Here is a 27,710-nt window from a genome sequence, read left to right as displayed (position 1 = left end):
GTTCTGATCCTGCACCTTAGACAACAGTGCCATTACTAAGCGTACACAGTTTTTTTTTTAACTCAGCAATTACACAAAGTTATTTTTTTTTAATTTGGTAGTCTTCATGGAATTCACAAATAGTGGTAGAAAAACACTGGCTAAAAATAGGATGTCATGAGAAAAACACAGCCTACTTAATAAAAAAAGCTCTCCTAGCTTTAAAAATGAGAAATATGCGCACATTTTTTAATTGCATCAAAACTCTGGTAGAGAAAGTGCAACGTTTGCCATCTCCATGAGCAAGGGTTAACATTTCAGACACACCTGATCGATTACCTGCACCTAATTGCCACGCACAAGTGGATCAGTAGAAGTGGCCAAATATCCTCAGACCTCAACCGGGCAACACACCCAAGGTTGCTAGTTCAGTATCCAACCCTCCAATTACAATCTTTGCAACTGGTCTCCAGATATGGGTCCTTCACACTCCCACCTGATCAGCAATTGTTCACCCACCTCTACTGCGACTGCATTCCATCCTATGTACCTGTGTTTTGAGCGTAAGAAGCTGGTCGGCCAGCTCTTCCTTCTCTTCTTTAAGCAGCTTGTGGATCTGGTTGGACTTAATGCGCTCAGACATCAGTTTAAAGTTAGCGTCATCCTTTTCACGCAGCTGTTGCATAAGGCGGATATTCTGCTCCTGCATGTCCTCGAAGGCCTGTCCTGTGACGTCCATTTCTGAGAGCAGCGCCTCCTCCTCCTGCTCAAACAGAGAAAGGCATAGATAAAATATCCCAATAACTAGCTATCCGAACCCTCTTATTTATTCCATGAAGCAAATGAGATCTGTGCATGCAAAACTGCTTAGCTCATGAACTTTTCCAACATACTAGTACGTCAGTGGGCACATGTTGGTCTGCCAGACCCATCTTTAACCTCCCATATCCACAGGTACAGCTCTTCACTCAAGTTTGAGACCTAAGAATTGCTTTCTAACCTCTTTTGCTTTAGAGACAGGTAAAGGACATGACCCTTTACTCAGCCGTAACCCACATTTCTACTAGCCAACGCCATGTTACATGCAGCTGTCCCCCTCATTTATAGTCGGTTCTTGGATCTTTTAAAAATAGAGTCTGAGAAAAGTGCATTCACCTCCAAAAACTGACAGACCTAACCAAATAGAATCAGATTTACAGAGGGTAGCTACCCAGCAGAATATAGGTTCATCGAAAACTTGTGGCACGACATTGGTACAGTCTATGTACAGAAATTGCCTGTACTTCTTCACAATTTCTTCACACCCACTTAGCTCTACACCAATGTCAATATGGTTCATTAAATCAATCACATTTTCAAATACCACAAGGTAAACGTATAATGGCGAAACCTACATTTAACGCTCTGGTCAAATTGCTAAATCTATGCTTTTGTGTTATTTATCCACCTTCAGCCTGTGCCCTTTGCTGATGAACTTACCTCGGCAGCACAGAATTTAAAATGGCACTGTTACCACGTTGGTAACTATGTAACACTGGTAAGTGCTCTGATGCCACTTCACCCTGGTGTAGAATAAATACAATTCTTCAATAGTAACACTGATAGGTTTTTCTGCACCTTTCTACCTTTCAAATATTATATGTGCGTATTTGAAGACAACCTAAGTAGCCAACACCAAGATTGTTATAATCAGTACTGTTTTGAGCTCATCAATTTTTTTAACTATTATCACAAAACTCTGGAATTGTCATCAGGGTTTTAATCAGGAAGAAGACAAACTTTAAAATTCACGAAAATATTTGGTTGTTCATAGGATCTCTGGGGTAGCTTAGGGTTTCAGGAGGCTCCATAGCTCAGCTTTAATATTAGAGAAAACAATAAGAACTGTAGAATTCCAATCAAAGTTTGGAGAGAGCTCATTGCCTAATCATCGTCACCGCTCTTAAAGATTAGCATGTGTTTATTCTTCAGTTATTTACACTGAGACACAAAATTCAATGGGCAACTAAATTGGGAGACCAAATACACCAAGCTGAAAATAAATTCATGAAGGACAATAGTATGTATTGATGTTAAACATCTTTTAAAAAGGTCATAGATTAATGAAATCACTCTGAATATGGATCAGTACGATTACTTTCAAACTGATTGATGTTCTATAAAAACATACAAGAAACCCTCTTTATGAGCACGGCTAGCTTACCTATTCATTGAGATGTCTCTGGAACTAAGCCTCTACCAATTGTAGCCAGTTTTATTCACCATGTAGTACACTAAGATTAACAACGGATTACGTTAGCAGCATCTTGTATTTTATCCTTTTCTTTTCCGCTGCCATGTTTCGCACTCTTTACTTTGTGCACTCAATATTTTTTATGTGAGGTTTTGCCTTTGGCCTCTAGTCTTATGCAAAGCAGTGGATGTACTAGCTGAGGTGGGCTCTCATGTTACATGCAGCATGTGTTGAGTGAGTGTGTCCCTCATCCTCGAGCCACCTCCCCTCACCTGCTTGGCGATGGCCAGTTTCTTCTGCAAGTGCTCAATCTGCTCTTCCACTGCCCGGATTTTGCGCAGTGCATCCTCGTCAGCCATCTTCTTACTTTCCTTCTTCTCTTTGTCTTCCAGCTCCCTCAGTCTCTGTCTCAGCTCTTCAAGCTATCAGGAGAGAATGGGGAGGATTCAGATGTGTAGAGAACAGAAAAAGAAAACAGAAAAGGGAGACACAGAATCATCGTCCCTGCAATAGAAATGGTATCACTTGCCAGAAATACCAACATTACAGCTTTGCTGACCCACCTCTCTGCATATTGACCAAATGAAGTCCATACAGCAGCACAAACTAAGGACTGCAGTGTCATAAGGTGCAAAAAAACAAGAACACACAACCTTTCTCCACAGTCCCCGTTATCAGATAACAGTAAACATAGCTCTTCTCAGAGAATCCCAGGCATCACAAAACATTGACCATTGCCCATCAACCAATAACACCCAACCTCAACATGAGGGTGTACTGACTATCTAACTGAGGCTTAGGAGACAGATGGTACTTTTGTCCTGATGAGACCCACTCGCCAAAACATCAACACCATTTCAGAGCTGTCCTTTAAAGATATCTCTAAAAATAATGAACAATATTCAAATTGCACTTCAAGTTTATTTTGTTTGATTAATTAAAACCTTACAAAAATAGCTAAAATATCATTAAAGTTAAAACGGTATAAAACAATTATATGAGGTTTATATTTGCAAAAACATGATTATATATGAAATGTATTAGCATAATCCATTAGTATATCAGATAAAAACGTCCAACTTTTTCCCAACAGCACATACAAATTTCACAAATGCAGAATTCATTGGTAAGTCTTCAGAATGTAAACATGCTATCAGGGCTTGCCGACATGTCCCCTCTCCAAGATTATTGAATAATTTCTTAAGAGTGGATTTTCTTTCATTTTCCATCACCGGGCAAAGACACAATAAATGTATAATATTCTTGTGGCCGGATATTCAAATTGCACTTGAAATCATCTTGAACAGGGGACACCCCTGCTTGCATATATGTGTACCATATTGTACAGTTCACAGAACTTTCACTTTTGAGCATGCACGGTCTATTTGTTAATTGTTGCACTAACCAAGGGGAAAACAATAATATAGTTGTTTTACACTTCAAAATGTCTTTGCTGTTTAATGCATTATGAGAAGTGTGCCCTATGCAGTTTCTCACATATGAGAACAGACCTGCCAAGAAACAAGACCCACAGAGCTGTCCTTCTAATTCTTGTCATAGCTCGGTTTCCACATTTGGGCTCTAAGTGTTTTTTGTCTCATTTATATACTACTTCATAAGCTCCTCTGCTCGGAACGATAAACCTCAGCACACACACCTCAGACACTGTACGTGAGGTATCATGAGCTGCACTGTCCGGAACAACAAACCCCAGATACAAGCTTACACACCTCAGACACTGTCCGTGAGGTGTCATCGGCTGCACTGTCCAGAACAGACCCAAGCTACAAGCGCACACACCTCAGACACTGACCTTGAGGGGTCAGGGGCGACACTGTGCAGAACAACCCACAGCTACAAGCACACACACCTCACACACTGTCCGTGAGGGGTCATGGGCTGCAATGTCCAGAACAAACCACAGCTACAAGCACACACACCTCAGACACTGTCCGTGAGGGGTCATGGGGGGGGGGGGGCACTGTGCAGAACAAACTCCAGCTACAAGCACACACACCTCAGACACTGTCCGTGAGCGGTCCTGGGCTGCACTGTCTGCAACGACATACCAGCCACAGCATCTATTATTACCCAACAGTGACTATCAGGCTGTGATAGTCACTGTTGGCTAATTCCAACAGTGACTATCACACTGTGATTTAACCTCTGTCTTGCCCTCATCAGGCATCATGAGATGCATCGCCTCATGCAGCAAAGCTCATACGACCTCAAACAGACAATTCCTCAGTCCTGGCCTCCTCCTGCGACATGAGCTGCATCGCCTCTTGCAGCAAATCAACCAACTGTAAACAGACAATTCTTCAGCCCTGGCCTCCTTATGCAACATGAGCTGCATTGCCTCATGCAGCAAATCAACCAACTGCAAACAGACAATTCTTCAGCCCTGGCCTTCTCATGCAACATGAGATGCATCGCCTCTTGCAGAAAATCAACCAACCGCAGACAAATCCTCAGCCCTGGCCTCCTCATCAATATGAGATGTATCGCCTCATGCAGCAAATCTCATCCGACCTCAAACACACAATTCCTCAGCCCTGGCCTCCTCATGCAACATGAGATGCATCGCCTCTTGCAGAAAATCAACCAACCGCAGACAATTCCTCAGCCCTGGCCTCCTCATCAATATGAGATGTATCGCCTCATGCAGCAAATCTCATCCGACCTCAAACAGATAATTCCTCAGCCCTGGCCTCCTCATGCAACATGAGATGCATCGCCTCTTGCAGAAAATCAACCAACCGCAGACAATTCCTCAGCCCTGGCCTCCTCATCAATATGAGATGTATCGCCTCATGCAGCAAATCTCATCCGACCTCAAACAGACAATTCCTCAGCCCTGGTCTCCTCATGCGACATGAGCTGCATCGCCTCATGCAGCAGATCAACCAACCGCACACAGACAATTCCTCAGCCCTGGCCTCCTCATGCGACATGAGCTGCATCGCCTCAAGCAACAAATGTCATCTGACCTCAAAAAGACAATTCCTCAGCCCTGGCTTCCTCATGCGACATGATTTGCATCGCTCATGCAGCAAATCAACCAACTGCAAACAGACAATTCCTCAGCCCTGGCCTCCTCATGCGACATGAGCTGCATCGCCTCATGCAGCAAATCTCATCCGACCTCAAACAGATAATTCCTCAGCCCTGGTCTCCTCGTGCAACATGAGCTGCATTGCCTAATGCAGCAAATGTCATCAGACCTCAAGCTAACAATTCCTCAGCCCTGGCTTTCTCATGCGACATGAGCTGCATCGCCTTATGAAGCAGATCAACCAACCGCAAACAGACAATTCCTCAGCCCTGGTCTCCTCATGCGACATGAGCTGCATCGCCTCATGCAGCAGATCAACCACCCGCACACAGACAATTCCTCAGCCCTGGCCTCCTCATGCGACATGAGCTGCATCGCCTCAAGCAGCAAATGTCATCTGACCTCAAAAAGACAATTCCTCAGCCCTGGCTTCCTCATGCGACATGAGCTGCATTGCCTCATGCAGCAAATCAACCAACTGCAAATAGACAATTCTTCAGCCCTGGCCTCCTCATGCGACATGAGCTCATTATAGTACATTTTAGATTTATTATGCATATTACCAAGTAGGAGATACTTTAGAGACGGTGTACAGACAAAATATCGACTCCAAAATATCGACTGGACATAATATCGAGTTTTAAATATAGACTGGACAAAATATCGACTGGACATAATATCGACTACAAAAATATCGTTTTTCAGGTAAGTGAAGTAATATCGACTGTATAAAATATAGATAGCAAAAATATCGAATTTTTAATAATATATAATATTTTATAGTGTATTTTTATGTAATAATATGTGTGAATAGTGTGTATTAATGTTATAAAATATTTTATTAAATGAATTTTGTTTTTATAATAATTGCGTAATGTAATTCTGTAGCGGGTTGTGGGTTTATAGGGGAATAGGGTGGGAAGTAATGTAATAATAATTAATTAATTAATATATGTTTGTTAATATTTTTAATTAATAATTAATTGATAATTAATTAATATTAATTAGTTAATTAATTAATATAATTTTGAACATATTTTGTATTAGTAATTAATTGTTAATTAATTAATTGTAATTAGTTAATTACATTAATTAGAGTAAATTTTTAATATATATAATTTTGTGTTATTTTTAAGTAATTAATTTGGAAAAAATAATATTAATTATTAAAATAATTACAGCTAATGTTCTAATATATTTACTTTATTGTTATTGTTAATTAATAATTAATTGGTAATTAAATAATATTGATAAATTTTGGGTAAAGGAGCATTTTTAGGGTTCAGGGTCAGTTTTCAGTTTTAGGGTAAAGGGGTATTTTTGGGGTTCAGGGTCAGTTTTCAGTTTTTGGGTAAAGGGGCATTTTTAGGGTTCAGGGTCAGTTTTCAGTTTTAGGGTAAAGGGGTATTTTTAGGGTTCAGGGTCAGTTTTCAGTTCATGGGTAAAGGGGTATTTGTTAGGGTTCAGGGTCAGTTTTCAGTTCATGGGTAAAGGGCTATTTTTAGGGTTCAGGGTCAGTTTTCAGTTCTTGGGTAAAGGGGTATTTTTAGGGTTCAGGGTCAGTTTTCAGTTTTTGGGTAAAGGGGCATTTTTAGGGTTCAGGGTCAGTTTTCAGTTTTTGGGTAAAGGGGTATTTTTAGGGTTCAGGGTCAGTTTTGGGTTTTTGGGTGAAGGGGTATTTTTAGGGTTCAGGGTCAGTTTGGGGTTTTTGGGTAAAGGGGTATTTTTAGGGTTCAGGGTCAACAAATAAGATTGTAAAAAATTATTTTTATTATTTTCATTTATTATTTAATTATTATAATTTAATTTAAGTAGTTTTAAGTATATTTTAGTAATTAAAATTTAATATTAATTTAATTTAACATTGTTTTTAATAAAGTCGATATTTTTTACATCTATATTATTGTTAACGATATTTTGTACTCGATATTTTTGTACTTACCTGTTTGTAGATACAAACTCGATATTTTGACTGTCGATATTTTGTCCACGATATTTTGGCAAGTCGATATTTTGTCCCTCGATATTATTTCAGTGATCCTTTAGAGACATCAAACCCCAAAGAAGGAACCCTTCTTTAGACCTGTCCTGCTACAGGCAAAATCCCTTCCTCAAGTACTTCATCTGGGTATGTTTATACAATCAATGCAAGGCTATAATGTGTTAGAATACTTGAATATGACAAACAGTACACAAAATGATAACAGCTCATTTGTGCATGTGTTGTGTGCAGGTTTGCACCCAAAGTGGGGTGATGTTAACACCTTTTGATTCATTTGAGCTAGAAACACATTTGTCTTTTTTAGTAATGTTGGAACAAACACCCTCGAGCTGTGCCACCCTGCCCTAATATGTTTTAAGAACATTCTTGTTTTTTTCTCCCCCGCAGCACAGTAAACTTGTAAGTCCAGTAGAGATGTTCTACATGCACAATTTTGGTTTGCTCTTATGTCAGGAGTATACCCAAAGTGAACCTTCATTCTGAGTGAGAGTGGATTTATCCCCACAGCCCAAGCTAAGCAGGGACTGAAGATGACGTAACATCATTCTGGTCAGGGACAAACGTTTTTTTTAATTCTACTACTACCGAGGAAGACTGCCTTCCAGCAATAGCCTGTAAAAGGTCTGCTCAGAGTTCATAAGTGGAGATATTTGGCCTTCACATGTTTGGGAGATGTGTGAAAGATATTGGTTGTATCTTTGGGAATGTGCAAGTTAATAATGGACTCACTACAGAAGGGATAAACTAAATACCGTATTTGTGGGCTGCGCATGGTGGTGATCTCCTATGGGCTGGGCTAGAGTTGGCCATCAAACTGCACATACACTCTACATATGCCCCTTCTGAAACCTGGTCTTCTGAGAGGGGTTTGGAGAGCAGTCTCAAGATAATTACCTCTGTCTTAGAGTAGGTTTCTGTGCCTTTATGAAGACCATACCTCCTGCATTTCCTGAGTTGTGGCCAACTCCCCTGACTAGGGGAACAGAACTAGCCTTCAGACAGAGGAGAATATACATCACACCTGGATCAGACACAAACTGCCTCATTTGGACAAAGGGCAGAAAGCCCACAAATATCTGGCATCAGCAACGAGAAGATGCTCCCCCTGGACGGTAGGAGCACTTGAAATTTCAAATGTTCAATACTTTCCGATGTACAGCCCTTTTAGCCAAAACTGGATTCACCTTCGCCAAAAGGTACTCAGGAGGCTTACAAACCCTTGTAAGGAAAGAAGGCAATGTACCAGGAGAGGAATCTTTGCTGGGTTCCTAAAGGATATAATAATATCAATGTCATAAATAAGGGCTCTTTTAAGATGTAAAGGGCGCAAGGCTATTTCAGCAACAGACTGAAGTTGAGTGAAAAAACCTGGTTCGACAATGGAACCAGGACACGCCCTTAGGCAGAAAACAATGGTGTTTTCTAAGGACAACTCAATCTTTGTGCACTTGAATGAATGGCTCCTTTGCCATTAGGGCTTATTGTTCACAAACTCTACAGAGGAAATTGATTGCAATGAGGAAACAGACTTTTAATGTGACAGAAATTACATATGGTTAGAGTGTAATTACTCATATGGAGGCTCCATGAGCTGTGTAAGAACAATGCTGAGGTCCCATGGAGGGCCTGCTGTCCTTGTAGGAGGGATCACTCACCCTTTAAAGGCTCACTAGAATGGCCGTAACCATAGATATAGAAGATTGTCTGTGGTCTCTATTTTGCATGTAATCTGCTACAGCGATTAAGTGTACCTTTATTGCAAATATAGTAAATAATTGATGATATCCTGCAGCCTCTAAGGGCTGCTTTTGAATCTTGCAACAATAGCGGTAAACCATTTCCATCTGTAGTAGGATTTTGGCTTCCCAGAGCAATGGTTCTTAACCTGTGGTAGGGGGAACCTACTCAGGGGGTCAACAACTGCTTTGAAAATAATTAATATTAACAGATGAATAAAGTGTAAATATATAAAGAAGCAAAATGTACAGCTGAAAATGTTAAAACGCGGTGTAAATTTCAAGAAATTTGAAATTGGGGGTTAGAAATGTATGACTAGTATGGACGAAAAGTGGCCTCAAATTTAGAAAAACTCTAACCTTCTGTTTAAAATATGATTTCTTTGTAATTTGTTAGTAAATTAAATAAAATACATATAATACTTTTTGTATTCGATAAATGCTTGGTTCTGTATTTTTTGTGTTGTTTTCAAGCACAAATCAACAAAAATGCTTAGGGTGGGGGCCCCCAGCTTCCACTAATGATTCAGTGGGAGTCCGGTCCCCGTGTTCCAGTAATGATTAAGTGGGGGTTCACACAAGTAAAAAGGTTAAGATCAATTGTCCTAGAGAATATGCATGCACACGCCTGGAAGACTAGGGTACCCAAATTCAACAACTTTAAGTGCCAAATCGAAAGATTCAGTGCCCTCAAATTGGAATGTTGCACCTGATCTAGGGGCAGTGTCGGAAAGGCTGGAGTAGAGGCAGTTTTTTGTGGGAATGCATCAACATTTCCAGAAGCAGCGAGTAGCACAACTGATTTGCCCAGATGGGTGCTACCAGGATGAGCCTCACTGGTGCTTGCCACATTTTGCTCATTACATATGGAATGAGTGTTAGTTGAGGAAAACCATTAGCAATATCCCCACCCAACTCATCCATAGAGCATTGCCCTTAGAGTGGTGGAGTTAGTAACTGGAGGAAAAGTTATGCCATTGTGCATTCTTCTGCATTTCAAATAGATCTACAGCTGAAGTTCCCCAGCAGAGAAAGTATTGTTTAATCATCTGCTCATTGATTTCCCATTTGTGTTTTTGTTGATAGGTCCTGCTAAGAAGTAAAATTGCTCTCCGCTCCTGGAAGTTGTCCCACCAGGAGTAGAACCTGATGACAAAGGGCATACTGAGATGTGCACTCCCGTTGTTTTCACAGGTAGCTTATGGTGGTCATGTTGTCCGAGTCAATGAGCATGTTTGTTTGCAAAATATTTTGTAAAACACTCGGAGTGATAGCTGGACTACCTAGTTTGAGTAATATGATGTACAGATTTTGTTGCTGAATGGGTAATTGGCCTTAAATAGTGTAGTAAAAAGCTCCTTTTTGACATAGTCCTCCTGTAAGAAGCTGGATTTCTGTTGCAGTAACCCCCCACGTTTTGCCAGACTACTGATGCACTTTGACGTGCTGTATCCTGGGTCCCTGCCAATCAGGTTCCCAGGGTTTGTGTTATTTCCCAAAACTGTACCTTGTACCCCCAATTGGCACCTCTGGCCACATGTCAGTCCCGTGTAAAAGGTACCTTGGGTAACAAGGGCACTGTGGCCAGGGAAGGTCTTGAAGGGCTGCAGCAATTATTGAGCCACCCTTAGAGGCCGTGTACCTTTACACCCACACTGGCATTGCATGCTGCGTGCTTTGTTGCAGAACAAAGTGAGGAGTCGACATGGCCCACATCCCTGTGTGCCATGCCTACAACCCACTGCCATGACATAGGTCAGCCACCCCTCTAGCTGGGTGCCCTATACCAGTGGTGAGGGTACAGTTGCATGAGCCCTGTACCCCTTCGGTGTCTAGCAATTCTTAGACATTGTAAGTGCAGTAATGCCATTAAGAGTATATGGTGCTGCGAGTTTGTCATTACAAACTCCACAGGACCATAGTGGCTGCCCTGAAAACTGAGAAGTTTGGTATCACAAGCGAATGCAGTCAATTGCATGTTATTCGTAAAATACATAAATATGTGTACAAGATTAGTGACCCTAAAGGAAGGGAAGGGCCAGGGTGGTGATGGAAAAGTGTAGGAAAGCTAGACAAGTGACAAATTGATGGTCAATTTGACCTTAATACATAAAAATTCAGACAATTCATAATAGCACATGACCAACGGTTCACAAATAAATCAAGACTATCTCATACTTCCAAGGAAAAGGCAAAAATGACAAATAATGGCGGAAGCTGAGGTAAGGGGAGTGTGTCGACGTTTCGACCCAAAATCGTTGCAGGTACTGAATGGGACCTTGTTATGTTATGTTATGTTAAAAGTATTTATTCAGAGCACGGACATCAGACGGTTTCATGGCGCTAGAGACAAAGGGATGATTGATGGACGTATGATTACTCGTGGGCTTGCCGGAACAGATAGGTTTTAAAAAGTGTCCTGAAAGGGAGGTAGCTGGGGCAGAATCTAAGTTCGCTCAGAAGTGAATTCCATAGCTGGGGAGCCAGGAAAGAAAAACTAAGGCCATCATTTTTTTTTCGTTTATATGAGGGGATAACAAGCAGGTTATGGTGAGAAGAACGAAGGGCCCGAGCGGGGACATAGCAGTGAATTCTGGAGGCAATGAAGGCAGTGCCCTGATCAAGGAGGGCCTTAAAGATTGTACACCCCAATTTGAAAATACAGCGTTTGGCCACCGGGAGCCAATGAAGGCTCCTCCGAAGTGGAGAGACATGTTGATGTTTAGGCTGGTGGAAGACAAGCCTGGCAGCCTGATTTTGCACCAACTGCAGACGGTGGAGCTGGTAGGCAGGAAGGCCAACATAAAGGGCGTTGGCGTAATCAATGCAAGAGATGATTAAGGCCATGATGACAAGGATAAGAGCCTCCCTGGTTAGGAACCTACAGATTTTGCGAATTCTGCGAAGATGAAAGAAGCAGGAAGAGGTAACAGCATTGATCTGAGGTTTCATAGATAAATCTTTGCAAATGATTACGCCAAGACTCTTCACCAAGTCCGCGGGGTGGGGGAGAGAACCCAAAGGGGAAGGCCAAAAGCTAGTGTTTCAGGGGTTGGCATGCCCTCCGGTTAAAACAAGCTCAGTCTTGTCAGGATTGAGTTTCAACTGGCTATGATACATCCAATCGCTAATGGGCAGCATGGTGGATTGGAAGTTAGTGCGGGACGCTGAGGTGGAATCAAGTTTGAAAACCAGCTGAAGGTCATCCGCGTAGTTGAAAACGGAGACCGGGCTATTGCAAAGGGAAGTTATCAAGGGGTGCATGTAGAGATTGAACAAGAGGGGTGATAGCGCAGAGCCCTGAGGGACTCCGCAGGTCAGGTTGGAGCGGGATGCCACAAAGGAGGAAAGGTGAACCGCCTGGGAACGATGATGCAGAAAGGATCTGACCCACTCTAGTGCTAGACCGTGGACACCAGCGTTATTGACACGATCGATCAGAAATTAATGATCGACCGTGTCAAAGGCCGCCGATAAATCCAGTAACACCAGAGCCTAGAAGATGTTGTTGTCAGCGCCCTTTCTAAGCTCGTACATCACCGCCATAATGACAGCCTCGGTGGAATGGGCCGGCCTGAAGCCAGCCTGCTGAGGGTCAAGAAACTGAGATCTTTCAATAAATTTGCTGAGGCAATGAGTGACATGTGCCTCCAAAATCTTCCCGAGATAGGGCGGAAATTACTTAGAATTAAAGGGTCGGCATTGGTTTTTTTTTTTTAGAATAGGGACCACTACCGCACATTTGAACGAGTCTGGAACTATGCCAGTTGCTAAGGAATTGTTAAGCAAGGCGAGCGGAGGGTCCGGACAAGCAAGAAAAGCCTCCTTAAGAATCTGAGGGGGGCAACAATCGTGAGGCGAGCCCGAGCTAACTTTGTTCAAGAGAGCCTCAAAATCTGTCTTGGAGATCGGGGGGAAGACATCTAGCGAGAATAAATTCTTGCTAGGCAGAACTGGGATAGCAGAGGAGAAAGGAGTGGGGATGTTATTTTTTATAGTGGCTATTTTACAAATAAAATAGGAATTGAGTGAGTCACATAATGTCTGGGAGGGACTAGATTGAATGATCACCCGATCGGGCAGCGTGAGTTCGTTAACAATAGAAGAGATGTCTTTAGCCCGAGAGGCCGAGTCCGTGATCTTTTGTGAAAAGTATACTGTTTTAGCCTGAAGAATGGAATGTTTATATTGTTTTAACAAGGTAACATAGATGGATTTCTCTTCGGAGGTAAAAAGATGTCTCCAGCGGCGCTCCGCCTGACAGAGGGCCAATTTGTCCCTCTTTAATTGTTCGGTAAACCAGCGTTGGGCGTCATGGGGACGTTTAATTTTTATTTTCCTCAAGCGTGCGACCTTGTCACTGCCTACTTTCAGCCAAGATTCAAGACTGGAGGCTTGAGCAGAAACAATGGCTTGATCACTGGGAAGAGAGGCAGCCAAAAAAGAGTGAAATTCTTCTAAATTGGCACGTTTCCAGTTACGAGCCACAAGGTTACTCACAGGAGTCGGGGAAGTGGGGGGGGAGTATAAGCCAAAGTAAAAGAAATGAAAAAGTGGTCGGACCAAGGACAAGGGGAAATAAGAGGGGAAGAGATGTCTATGTTCAAAGTCCACACTTGGTCTAAGATGTGCCCCTTGATTGATTACAAGTTGGGAAATTAGATCACCAAAAAGCTGGGGGAACAGGGGCATATGGTCAGGGGGACGATAAAACACGGCACAAACAAATGAAGATCGTGAGAAAGAAAATTTTAAAATAAGGCTGTCCACTCTAGGGAGAGTAACACTTTCCAGGGTCGTGAATTTATACTGTTGGCGGATAATAGCTGCTAACCCGCCTCCCGCTTTGCCCGAGGGTCGATTGGTCTGTAGTAGGTAATATCCAGCAGGAATAGCCGCTAGAGGGTTTTCATCAGGACGGTGGAGAGACAGGTGGGGCAGACAATCTGAACAGAAACATAACGGAAAAATAAATAAATTAATCAATTATGGTCATGGTGATCCACATTATTCCTATAAGTACATTGTCAATGGTCAGGAGGGTGATTACCAATAAGTCGTGAAGATTCCGACTGTGGTAAAAACAGAGGTGCTCAGAAGGCGTGGAACATCGATGGACGGCACTGATGAGGACGGAGGGCCCTCGCCAGGAGGCGGCCCGGGAGACGCGGCCGCCATTTTGAGGTGCAGAGCCAGTTCCCGAGTGGCCTGGAGAGACGGGTGAGCCCGGGACGCATTGGCTGGTGGGGGCCTCCGGAGTGGGATACTGGCTGAGTGACCCCTCCGTGGACTGACACTGCCGGTGGTGGCTGCCTGCAGGACCAGCGACGACTTGCTGACTGCGGTGAGCGGTGGGGCCAGGGGGGCGCTGTGGGGTGTGTTGGCACTTCTTCCCCCCTCCCCTCCGCCTTTTGGATGACGGTGCTGTTCCCCGGTGGTGGGGCTCGGGGGCCAGGTCGAGCCCAGCAGAAGGACTGCGGAGCCCTGGGACCGGTGGGGTGTCGCTGAAGTGGGGGCCCACTGGGACTGCAGCTGGGGCCGGCGAGCCTCAATCTTCTGACCTTGTTGCTGGTCCGGCGCTGTAGCTACTGAGACTCTGCTCTGGTGTGCCTGCGGGATGAGTCCAACGGCCTGTGAGCGGTGGACCTGCTGACTTACCTGTCGCCCTGCCTGACCGCGGACTTGCCAGTTGAGACTGTTATTGGGGCCATCTAACGCAGTCACGATGACATGAGATCGCGCTGGAGGCGGCCACTCCAAGCAGGGGACCCTTGATAAATTCACAGAGGGGAGTCAGGCAACCGGCGCCGTGGGTTCGCAAAATCCGACACCTCACAACGTGACATTGTTAGCAGACCGATCAGGAGCAGCAACACGTAATGAAATGATGTCTTAATCCTTAATCTTCCGCACTGAACTGAATGTATGGTAATCTTAGATGCTCAGGTGCGCAGTCTTTGGGCTGGGTGCCTGACTCCGTAGGTGTGGCGGGGGAGAGGGAGTGACAGCTCCCCTGTTATGGGTAGTTACCGGGGGATCCATTGGAGGGGGTGGTTCTTGGTTCCCCGTGGGGGACTAGGCTGCGATCCGACTGCGACAGGTGCTTCCATGTTTGGGAGGTGCGGGGTGGGGGGGGGAGGTTGGTGGTTTGGTTGGGGGCTTTGTTTGCGCTTGTTTTGCTGCTGTATGTTTGCCATGTCAACTGCATGCTGGGTCATCGAGTCGCCTGCTGCCTACACAGTACTATTTTCACATGTCAGCTGCTGAAAGGGGAGGGCGGGTAGCCCCTGGCTCCCTGCGCATAGTGAGTTGGAATGTGCGGGGAGTGTTAGACACGGTGAAACGAGGGGCGGTTCTTCAGTTTGCCAAGAGGGCCGGGGCAGATATTCTGCTACTCCAGGAAACTCACTTCCTTGGTACAAAAGCACTATGCCTACAACGCTTTGGGTTCACACAAGTCTACCACTTGAGGTTTACGAGGGGCTCCAGGGGGGTTGCGATACTCAAACACCGTAGTGTCTCCTATGTGCACAACAAACTTTGGTCTGACCCCCAGGGCAGGTACATTTTTGTCCAGGGCAGGGTGGGGGGAGACAGGGCGACCCTTGGCAGTGTGTATGCCCCGCCGCATTTGCAGTGGTCATTAGTGGAGAAGATCATGACCCTTTGGAGTACTATGCCGGATACACTTTCCATTGTTGGGGGGGATTGGAATGATGTAATGGAACCAAGCAGGGATAGATGGCGGAGGGAGGCGACTGACGGGGGAATGGGGGTCGGGGGACCTGTTACCAAACGGCACGCCCTAGCGACGGGACTTGACTGGACGGACGCCTGGAGATATAGGCATGGCTCACGTAGAGAATATACTTATCTCTCCACAGTGCACGACTCGTTCTCCAGACTGGACTACATATTTGTACCTAGGGGATTGGCCCACAGGATAGTATCGACAGATATCTTTCCAAGAGCATTGTCCGTTCACTCACCGGTAGCCCTTACCTTTAGCATAGGCCCGGCCAGAACGCCGTTCAGGTGGCGTATGTCGGGGAGGCACCTTCTGCACGACGAATACAGGGAGCACATGACCAAAGAAATTGATTTTTATTTGACCTTCAACGTAGGGTCCGTGGACTCCCCGACTACCCTCTGGGAAACCCTAAAACCCACATTGTGGGGGGTAGATATCTCCTGGTGCGCGGCAGCTCGTGGGGAGAGGCAGAGGGACTTGGTGCGGCATGAGGCGGACCTGGAGGCGTTGGAGCGCAGGAGTCGGGAGTAGGGCATAAGACCTATTAGGCGACAGTTGTTTCTGGCCCAGCAGCAGTACACCGCGGTCCTGCTGGAGGAGGCAAACAGGCCTGGCTGGCTACACGTGGCCGGGTGTACCAATGGGGAGATAAATCATGCAAGATGTTGCACCGTCTGTGTCAGGGCACTCTACATGCCCAACCACTGCCCCAGCTATTGGACCCGGCGGGGACGCCTATACTGGAGCACCCTGCAATTGCAGAGAGCTTTGCTACATACTGTGAGAGGCTGTATGCACAACAGGAATGCTTAACAGCCGAGGTAGTCCAGCGATTCATAGACGATCTCCCCCGCGATCGGTCTTGGACGGGGTGCGGGACCTATTGGATAGGCCCCTCACCGAGGAAGAATTGGGCACGGCCCTGGGTGAGCTGAATCCTGGTAAGGCACCGGGCCCAAACAGCTTCCCTTGCAAATTTTTCAGGTGGTTTCATGTGCAGTTGGGTCCCCGCCTTCGTCCGGTAATTGAGGAGGCGCATGGAGACACGCCGAGTTGGTGGTCTTTCTGAAGCCGGGTAGACCCCCGGAGTGCCAGGCGTCCTACCGTCCGATCTCGCTGCTCAATACGGAGGCTAAGGTCCTTGCTAAGGCTCTGGCCAATAGGCTTAAGCCCCACATTACAGACTTGGTTCATCCGGACCAGGCGGGTTTTATGCCCCGGAGGGCGACTGGACATAATATTAGGCGTGCCCAGGTAGCAATATCAGCCTGGAGGTGTTTGGGTGAGCAGGCAGCCTTATTTTTGGCGGATATGGACCGTGCCTTTGATTCCCCGAGTTGGACGTTTTTGTTTGCCCTGTTGCAACGTCTTAATTTGGGCCCGCGATTCCTGGCCTATATACAGTTGTTATACACCGACCTCACGGCCTCGGTGCGAGTTGGGGGTGCGGTTTCTAGGTCCTTCTCGGTTCGGCAGGAAATGCCCCAGGGCTGCCCCCTCTCCCCCTACTTATTCGCGCTCGCGATGGAACCCCTGGCGGCGTGGGTGCACATAGACACCTAGCTTAAGGGCTTTCGGTGGTCCCCGGGTCTCACGGACAAAATAGCGCTATATGCGGACGATACTGCGCATCGTGCAGATATTTGGTGAATCCTCTGGCCTCTATATGAACCCGGGTAAATCAACGTTATGGATACTCTGTGGGCAGCGGTGGGCTGGAACATGGGCGTCGGGCCTGCAGTTGGCGTCGGGAGGGGTGAAATTCCCGGGGGTGTATCTGTCGGAGGAGGCGGTTGCCTCCCGGGATCACAACCTCACCCCGGTATAGGATCGCAAGAGCGATGACATGAAGGCGTGGTCCCGTATGCCTTTATAGGGAACAGAAATGGGTCTTTACACTGGGGACTAACAATGGAGGACTCAACGATGACATTCCTTGGTCCATCCTGTGAGGGACTCTATTCGGTCCTGTCAGGTAATCACTTATGGCCCGAGTAACCATGAGGTCACTGCATGAGCATCCTGCCTTAGTTTACTGACTAGCGAAGGCTATGAGCCTCTTGCATCACAGCCTGGTGGCCATATTCTATTTCTCTAGCATTTGGGCGCTTAAGATCTGTCCCAGCCATCTGACCCTCTGAGCGAATACTTCATAGACATCAGTTTTGGTGTATCTACCATATATATCTCCCATAGATCCATGGTTGAGATGTACCATCTTAATATTATTACTGCTAATTTATACAACAAACCCATGGGTCTTGTGTTAAATAATTCACCTGCTCCAGCGCTGTGTTCAAATATAATGATTTTACAATTGAGTGACATCACAGCGTTGTTTTCTCGGACCGTAATTACGCTCGAGATTAATAATATCAAAATACAAACGAACATGTGACTCCGATCAACTTATGAGAACATCACATCAGAATGAGGCTCTACTTCCTAGAAAAACATAAACAAAGAGGCGGTTCTCTAGCGGTGCCATGTGATTGTTAGAACTAATCACGGCACCGCTTTTAAACGAGGCTCCTTCTCTGCCCCGGTACCTCCCCAGTCGGCTCGGAAGCCGGCAGAGAAGTACAGACGGAAAGGTAAGCCCGGAATTCTTGCTAGCTTGTCCGCTCCTGACAAAGGTTAGCAAGCAGTAGCATTGTGTCAAGCAAGCTTTATCCATCTGCGCCCGCTGCATGCTAATACGCATTGTATGCCTGGCATTTTTTCACTACTGTTACTTTGCTATTCTAAACTGTAGCTTGACGAGCACTTAGACACATTACCATCTACAATCTGACACGTGATAGAAGTGTTGCCAGCTCTATCGTTGTGGATTACAACATTGATTATCATGTGCACTAAGGTCTTTTAGAAACGCCGTTTCTTTTCTGCATCATGTACTATCAGTTAGCTGGAGACGATGGGACCAGTACGAGTATGCGTAGGCAGCTAATCGTGTCTTTTAGATATCTCACACGGTTCCGATGCATACCAGGGCTGTTCTCTAATCAGTTAAAACATCTACTTACCAACCATCATGGATGTACTGATTCACTTCATTGTATACTGTTCATTTGACAGGCAGCAATCACATATCCCTGTGTTTTTTGCCTCCTTTTTAACCAGAGCGGTGCTTCCCTCATTGCCTGAGCCGCTGCCAGGTGGGGTGAGGTCCTCAACTCCTATGACTTCGGTAAGATGGAGTTTGTTTCACATGTAGGAATGAAAATTCAATACCTTTGTGTATCAAAATGACAGCAAACTTTAATTTTGCCTATGATATACTCATTTTATAGTAAAGTATGGTTAGAAACTACATCTTTAGTTTACACTGTCTACCACTGTTACTTGTATGTACACTTACTGTGTGTCTGTGTTTGTTTGTTTTCCTATCAGTGACATGCAGACTCAACCATAATAGGCTAAGAAGACACCTAGGATATCAGGTGATCTTTTTCCTTGTCATAGCAAGATATTTATGCAGTCACTTTATCTTATTTATTTTTGCACTTTCACCCTGCAGTAGCATAAGTTATATCCAGGTCCTGATGAAGGCAATAGACACAGGTGCCCAACATATTTGCTGAAACATGTCGACCACTTTTTACATCCAGGCAGTTATTTGTTAAAACTGCTATTGCTGCTTTTTTAATATTGGAGGAGTGAGCAGGACCAGAATAAAATTCCACATTGCTCCCTCACCCAACTTTATTTTCACCACTACTCACATTTTCTCTCACATGCACTGCAAATCAGTCTCATATCCACTTGTACTTAGACCATACTGGCAACTACCCGGTGTTTGGAGGTGGTTTGACCAAGGCTTCCTCGATTACCGGTAGTTCTCCAAGTGGTTGGTCTCGAAGGAATCCCAAATGATGAAGGGCAGTTCCGTGTGGAGACTGATGGGTATCCTTTCCAGATAAAAACCAAAGGAAATGATGGATGGAGCGTTGACAATGCAAGCACTCACCCCCAGTCAAGTGATCTGGGTTTAATCCATCACCGTTCTTTAGCCCACTCTGCCACCCCAGTGACATGTCCATATGCAAATAAGTCTGACCCTGTGCCTCATGGAACAGTCCAGCCAAAACTGCCAAGCCATGCCTTCCCTGGACCGGAAACAAGCTACCGAGGACCGGTTTCTGGCATTTCAGATGTCTTCAGCCCGGCTTGCTTGAATCCAGTGGCAAAGTGAGCCAGGGACTCGCGTCTGAGCATACCCTGCCAACTTATGGCGAACAAAGAAAAACCAAAGGAAATGATGGACGGAGCGTTGAAAATGCAAGTACTCAGCCCCAGTCAACTGATCTGGGTTTAATCCATCACAGTTCTTTAGACCACTCTGCCACCCCAGTTCAGACATGGGCTAAAGAACGGTGATGGATTAAACCCAGATCAGTTGACTGGAGGTGAGTGCTTGTATTGTCAACGCTCCGTCCATCATTTCCTTTGGTTTTTCTTTATCCTTTCCAGATCACATTGAGATCAGGGTATCCTTCACTTTTTCTTGTTTTTCACTTTTCTTTGGTAGGACATCATAGGACAGTCAGGATACATATTTTGGTAGACTTTTTAATGCTTTGTAGACCCATCACACTTTAGTGTTATGGAAAAAGATCTGTTGCACACCCAAAGAAAGTACAGAAATGATGTCTCAATGGACATTTAAAAGTTCAAGAATGTGCCGGTGATAATTCCAACCCGACCCCGCTCGAGGCTTGGTCTGCACCCAGAACCACGGCAGGAGCACCCGTCCTGCGTATCGTCTCCCGCAATACGGGAACCACACTGATGAGCCTTACATTACCTACATTTTGAACAAGTGGATGCTTTTTCAATCCCAGTCATTTCGACACAGAACTCGATTGGGATCTTCAAATAACGCACTTTCAAGTTCGCCCTTCATACTGAACAGTGACTTTGGACTGGACCACTCGTCCAGACGATTACTTCTAGTGCACCTGGTCTCGAGCGGGGCCGGGTTGGAATTATCACCGGCACAGTGACATGTGGCCATATACTCATCAACTACAGGAACCACACTGATGAGCCTTACATTACCTACATTTTGAACAAATGGATGCTTTTTCAATCCCAGTCATTTCGACATAGAACTCGATTGGGATCTTCAAATAACGCACTTTCAAGTTCGCCCTTCATACTGAACAATGACTTTGGACTGGACCACTTGTCCAGACAATTACTTCTAGTGCACCTGGTCTCGAGCGGGGCCGGGTTGGAATTATCACCGGCACAGCGACCTGTGGCCATATACTAATCAACTACAGCCCTGAGGAGTCGCCAAAGTTCTGTAACCTCTTGGCGACGAAACACGTGTCGGCTGGCTATCCATAACATTAAAGAGGAACCAGATTACCAAACGTCCTCTTTCTTCTGCGAATGTGGATTCTTGAACTTTTAAATGTCCATTGAGACATCATTTCTGTACTTTCTTTGGGTGTGCAACAGATCTTTTTTCATGTACTTAGTGTGTGTCTTGGCACACATGTTTGGAGGGGTTTAGGGCTTTTATCCCCTCACCTGTATGCACCCTCACCTATCCACACCTGTGTTACTTCCGTGAGCAGTGCGCCCAGTATTTCCCTCAACTGAAAACCCTGGTCTCAATTGTGTCACTTTTGCGTTATGGACCCGTATGCCGTTGACGAATTATGGTAGGTCAGCTATCTTCAAAATGGTTGCGCTCCCGCGTCTGGTGTATCAATTACAGAGCCACCCACATCCGATTCCGCCCCGCTGGTTCCAACAAGTTAACTCAGCATTGGGAAGGTTTTTATGGGAGGGAGGGATGGTATGGGTGGCATTAGGGACATGCTTCTTATCTTCCTATAAGGGGGGGTCGCAACGTCAGACGTACTTTCTTATTATCAAGTGGCCCGCCTGTTGGTCTTGAACGACTGGTGGTATGGGGACAGGAGTGATCCAGCCTACGCGGTGGAGTGGCATTTTATGGGCTCGGCGTCTGTCCATACACTGTTATACTCGGCACCGCTTCGGTGGGATCTTCCATCTGCCACGCAGGTGGTCTTGTGTTTGGAGGCAAACGCTGCGCAGAATGGGATGGTGGAATGTACTCACCCAAGAAACTCCTCTTTGGCACAATGGCCGCCTGCCCCAATTAGATGCTTTGCTGGGTTTCAGGGGGTGGGATGCGATAGGAATCTCCTCACTAGGGGACGTGATGTCGGGCTGCTCCTTGAAGTCCTTTCAAAACCTACAGGACGAATTCGGGATGCCCCGCTCCCAGTTTTTTTAAGTACCTCCAATTTCGACATGCACTAATGCCATATTTGACTGACCTTGAGCAACTTCCCGAATTTAGCCCGCTGGAATCCAAGCTGTTCATGGGGGAGTTGCCGGACAAAAAACTTTCCCCCGGATATATCAGACGCTGGTTTGTCATGGTTCTTCCGACTTGCAGAGACTTAGGGCTGCGTGAGTGGGGGACGTAGGGGATTTAGAAGAAGAAGACTGGGCAGAGGCCTTACTGAGTCCTAAGGGGGCAGCAATTTTCACCCGCCTACGATTAATACAATTTAAATACCTGCATCGCACCTACATCACCAGGGAGTTTTTGCAGGGCGGGCATGATAGGCTCCCCAGACTTTCTAAGGTGTGGATCAGAGGTGGGCACACTTTTACACACTACATGGGAGTGTTCAGCGCTACACAGATTCTGGAATGGAGTTTTGAGATGTTTATCCGAGGTGCTGCCTTGGGAGCTTCCCCGGGACCCGAAACTGGCCTTGCTGCATGTCATGGAGGGGGTGGGCGGTAATCGATATAAACGTCATATGTTGCTACTTGGCCTGACGTTGGCTAAACCAGACATTGCTAAAGCTTGGAGGCGCCCCGGGCCCCGGGCCCCGTTGTGGCCGCCTGGAAGAACGGCATGGACTTCTGCGTGGGGCTAGAGCAACCCATCTTCCTGGCCAGGGGGTGCTCCCGCAAGCACTTTAAGATATGGAAGAGATGGGCCGACTACTGGGGGCTGGACTTGGACCCCCCCCCACCCGAGAGGGCCATCCTCCCTACAATCTGACAATCTGACAGATGGACCTTTAGCTATGCTCAGGTGGCGATCAGATGGACTTGGCCTGTCCTTGTTTTAGACATTGTTATTTTACAATTCAGTAATGGCAGCAGCGCAATTGGGGGGGATGGGAGGGGTGTTTGTATGTTCTGTAAAAGTCTGACAATGTTATTATTGCTAAACTACTGGATGCAGCAGACTACGGGGATCGGAGCTATGCATTCTATGTACGTGCAGACGTATAAAATTTGTTTAAAAAAATATATAAATACCCTGTAATATTAAAAATAAGGATGTGTTATTGTGAGAAAGTGCCTCTTTTGACATGGTTAGCCCCCTCCCCTTTCTTCCCCCTCCCACACACACTTTTTGCCTGGAATATTATGTAGTTTCTATTGAAAGTACACAGGGTCCCTGCCAATAAAGCCCCCTTCCCTAAAACTGTACCATGTTTGGCACCACTTCAGACCCCCCTGTAAGTCCCTAGTAAATGTTAACTCTGGGTCGTAGGGCATTGGGACTGAAGAGAGTCCCTTAGGGACCCCTCACCAAGGCCTTTCAAACTGCCACTGCAGCCTGCTAGCGTTGCTGCAGCGAAAAAAGACACAACGGCATAGCACTCTGCCTGTACGCCATGTCAATCAGCACTGCCTAAGGTATTGGTAAGTCACCCCTCTAGCAGGCCTTACATGCCCAAAGTCAGGGTGAACTATATCTCAGGTGTGGGATAGCTGCATGAGCAGATATACCCCTACAATATTTAAGTCTATTCTTAAGATTGCAAGTGGCAGTGAAGCCATAGAGTACATGGGCTGGAAACTCAATAAACTAGAGTTCCCCAGCACCATGATCCAATCAGGGCTAGGACTATGCCCCCTCCCACAGGAGAGTGTCATATTAGAGGGTGTAGTCACCCCAGGTAAGGGAACCATCGGTCCCTACCTGTCACTCCCCTGTAACATCCCTCAATCTACTATATAGGTGACACACCCAGACCCTGAAAATTGGATTCCTGATGACCTAAAAAGCCCGGATACTGAAGAGCCGCAACAGCAAGAAAGAGGAAGGACCAATGACTTACTCTGCACCAGAATTGCCGGCATGTCTGCTGCATTTCGCCCCTGCTACAAAAGTCGACTCGTCGTGCAGGTCAAGCGACCTCCAAAACCTTGGGAGAAATGCCTGCCTTAAATAAAGACTCATAATCTACAGTGGACAGTGGACCTGTCCAGAATAAACCATCTTTAAAAACCATGAGCTCTCCTGAGGAATCACAAAACCACCTACTGGACCCACCTCTGCATCCAATACAAAGTCCATGTGGCTCACCGGTACTGCAAAGGTTCCCCAGCGATTCTGAGCAAGAGTCCATCATGTGTCGACCCGTGCTGGACTCCCTGTGGACGCCTGCAGCCTCTTCACGACAACTCCCCTAACCGCAGCCTGCTCTGGTAAGCCTTTTCTGATGTCCAAAGACACCCCTGCACCTGAAGCCCCTGGGCCTTTGGGAACCTGACCAATGTTGTTCCTATGTCCCCCAGCATCAGTTCATATCTGGGCATCTGTTGATTTTCTTTGTCTGGCTTCCTAGCCAGAGCCTGCAGACTTTTTCCAAAACCAATCTTCCGTACTGATTTACATTGGGTGCCAGGCACTCTGCCCTCAGCCGCCAATGTGCCGCTGAGGGTGTATGTTTGGTGCTGCCCTGTGGCTCCTCGAGTGCTTGACTAAACCCCCGGAAATTGATCCCCAACACCGCTTTTACTTACCTGTAAAAAGCGCATCTTCAATCACCCCTAGCCTACATTGGTTAACATTGGGCGTCCGACTCCGAATTTAACCTCTGAACCCGGCCATACCTGTGGCGCTGGTGGTGCAGTCTTTGTGCTAACCTGAACCTTGCCTTGTGTTGACCTGAAGCCCTGAAAACTAGATATGTAAGATGTGTACTTACCTACAAAACTGCTTTCTTATTTTCCTCCATTTTGTTAACATTGCTGAACTGAAAATTGCACTGTGCCCACTTTTTAAAGTGAAACGTATTTCTTTTAAAAAAACGTACTCACCTTTGAACATAGATCTTGGTCTTGGAAGAAACTTATTTTTTTCTGAAATTGGAATGAATCTCCTTTTTGAGTTGTGTATCATTTATTAATCACAGTGTGTATAACTAATATCTTACAATCCTCTGTGTTAGGCCTAAAGCTGCTCGTCCACATTATCACAAATAGAGCACTTTAGGTTTGCATAGAAGCCCTGTACACTTCTGGAGGAATCTCTAGACACTTCACACAATATAACTAATTATTGGTACATCACATAAAGAGCCTGCTACCTACAGCGATGGAAAAAAATATTTTAATAGGATCAAAACAAATCAGAACACTTTACTTTGTGATGTGCACATCATAAATATTTGCTGAAACCCTATTTCCTTAATATAGGTTGTACGCTATATAGTTTATTAGTAAAACTGCATGTCAGTGGGAATGTTTGTGGCTATTATAAATGACAGTGCATTATGCTTTAGTAATATACCTAATAAAAGTACGAGTTTTTAAAAACGAACTGTTAGACCTGACATTTTTTGCTGGTTTATCCCCAGACGTTTTGCCTCCTAATTTTCTGACCCTGTTTTCGTCGGCTATAGGACTCTGGGCACTTGACCACTGCTGATCATGCCAAAGTGCACCTTCTCTCTGTGTAAATTGTGATTATGACTGGTTATCCATGACTGAAATATTTGATTTACTGGTAAGTCCATAGTAAAGTGCACTGAGTGTGACAGAGCCCATAAATCAAATGCTACTAGAGCGCTTGCAAAAAAAACAATTAATGGACAGAATGCAGAACAATGTCATCATTCACCCCAGTACAGAGATCTGGGTCTAAATCCATCGGTTTTTTTGCTCACCATGCCATTCCAGTTCGAATACACTTCTTAAATGGAGTCCTTTCCATGAGCCAGATGTAATGGCCTAGGTAGGCCCAAAGGCCTGCGTGGACGACCGGAATCGAGACTAGGGATCGCAATCGAAACAATACCGTAGAAAAGGGTGAAGGATTACGCATCGAAAGTTGAATTGGTAACGGCACCGAACTAGAGGCGCGATAAACACATCTGAGCCAGATGGCGTATAAAAACAATCTGAAGATGGAGCTGATGCCCATGCGCACTATTATCCAAAAGAGGAGTCACCTATCTCGTGACTTCCAAAGACTTTTCCAAGACAAAAACAAGTGCAAACATTCGGGCCCAACACCAGATGGCAATCCATGCAAAGTGTGTGATCTGCAGCTCATATACCTCGAATAAGGAGTTTAGTGTCTCTGAATTCAGAGTTTAATAACACCCCTTGTAGTGAAGGTGAATTTTAAATTTTGTGTTTTAAAATGCCCCTTTTAGAAAGAGGCTGTTTTCTTGCTTTACTATTCTGTGTGCTTCTGTTTGTGTATTCACCGTCTGGTTTTGGAGTGGCAGGAGCTGGGGATGCGTATTCACTCTAGACAGTCACAAGGTGGGTTGAGGTGTGCCCTGCCTTGCCTGGGTGACTCGTCACTGGGATGAATAGAACTGTTCTGCATTTAGAGTGGTGGGAGGAGTTTCGCTAGCACCTGAGTAGGCTGTGTCTCCTTTGCACAATGCTGTCTCCACCCCCTGTGGTCATGCTGGACCAAGGACAGGACTAGTTTGGACTGGGCTCAGATACCCTTGCCTCAAAGAGAACAATGTGAAAATGGGGTGTAAGTTTAAGACCTTAAACCCAGAACATTAGATTACTTCTGGAATCATAAGAAACCTCTGCCAAGGAGAAAGGCTGAAGAGCTGTAAGGAGGAGTACTGCCACTTTTCTGGGTGTTGCTTTGTGGGGCTGGCTTGCATTTGCTGCTTCTGCGCAGGACAGGACAAAGACTTGAACTTTTTCTGTGAACCTGGTTGTGAAGAATCTCAAAGGACTTGTGTGTGCTTGCCTCCTGTTCTTAAGTCTCAGGAACACAAAGACTTAACCACCAGCTTCCGTGAACTCTACTGCTGGGAATTCTGACCTGCCAGGAGGTGCCTGCTCCAGTTCTGGGCCTTTGGAGGATGTTCCTGTTGCTGGGAGCAGAAAGAGCTTGAAGAAACCAAGAAAACTCACCATTGCCCTTCTAGCGCCAGTTTTTCCGATGCAGCACTGCCAATCGGGAACAATTTCCACACTCCGCTGTTGTGCAGCCGAAGATTTGACGCAGCACATGCCAGCGGCTGAAATATTGCTGCACGGTGAGTCCTGTGCACCGATCTCCGAGGTCCAAGGTCACCGACTCTAACGCAGGTCTAGCTTAGCGGCTTAAAGAATCCATGCATCAGAAGCCCTCAGCTGAAGAAACAGACGTAGCACCTGTTTGCCACCGTTGCATCGACCACCAGCGCGTCCTGGATTTCCACACATCGCACCTGTGCGTCAATTTTTCTGACGCACCACATGAAGACCAGAACCATCTTGGAATCAACGCATGATTTCCCCCTACAGTCCGGAATTGACGCATCATTTGCGTGCAGCACAACTGTTGCATCGCCGCCCTAAGAACTCAGGACTGACGCATCACTGTGTTTTCCAATGCTTCCCCTCTCTGTGGCTGCTTTGCCTTGTGGATTTTGACGCATCTGAGGTACTTTGTGTAACTGTCACGCATCCATAGTTTTCTATGGACAGCATTTGCTTGAAACCTTTTAAAAGCCATATTTTGATTTGTGTATGTTGGATTTTTGTCATTTTGGTCTTGTTTGGTTTAGATAAAGGTACTCTATTGTTCTAAACTGGTGTGGTGTCCATTTGTAGTTTTTCACTGTGTTACTGAGTATCTGGGTGAAAAGGTTTTACACATTGCCTTTCAGCTCGTGCCAAGCAATCAAGGG

At 45.6% G+C, this 27,710-nt stretch overlaps 1 protein-coding gene across 2 annotated transcripts in view; it reads right to left on the bottom strand.

The window, feature by feature from the left end:
* Positions 1–27,710, bottom strand: part of RNF20 (ring finger protein 20) — a 196,266-nt gene that overhangs the window by 54,528 nt on the left and 114,028 nt on the right. For both annotated transcript variants that reach the window (XM_086952191.1, XM_086952192.1), the window contains exons 15-16: positions 2,485–2,634; positions 530–742 (exon numbers count right to left, since the gene is read on the bottom strand). In XM_086952191.1, coding sequence (XP_086808317.1) covers positions 530–742; positions 2,485–2,634 — 363 coding nt within the window. The remainder of the gene's footprint in view (positions 1–529; positions 743–2,484; positions 2,635–27,710) is intronic.

This window comes from Lissotriton vulgaris, chromosome 1_1, assembly GCF_964263255.1.
Source record: "Lissotriton vulgaris chromosome 1_1, aLisVul1.2, whole genome shotgun sequence".
NCBI lineage: Eukaryota > Metazoa > Chordata > Amphibia > Caudata > Salamandridae > Lissotriton > Lissotriton vulgaris.
This window is presented reverse-complemented; position numbering and strand designations above follow the sequence as displayed.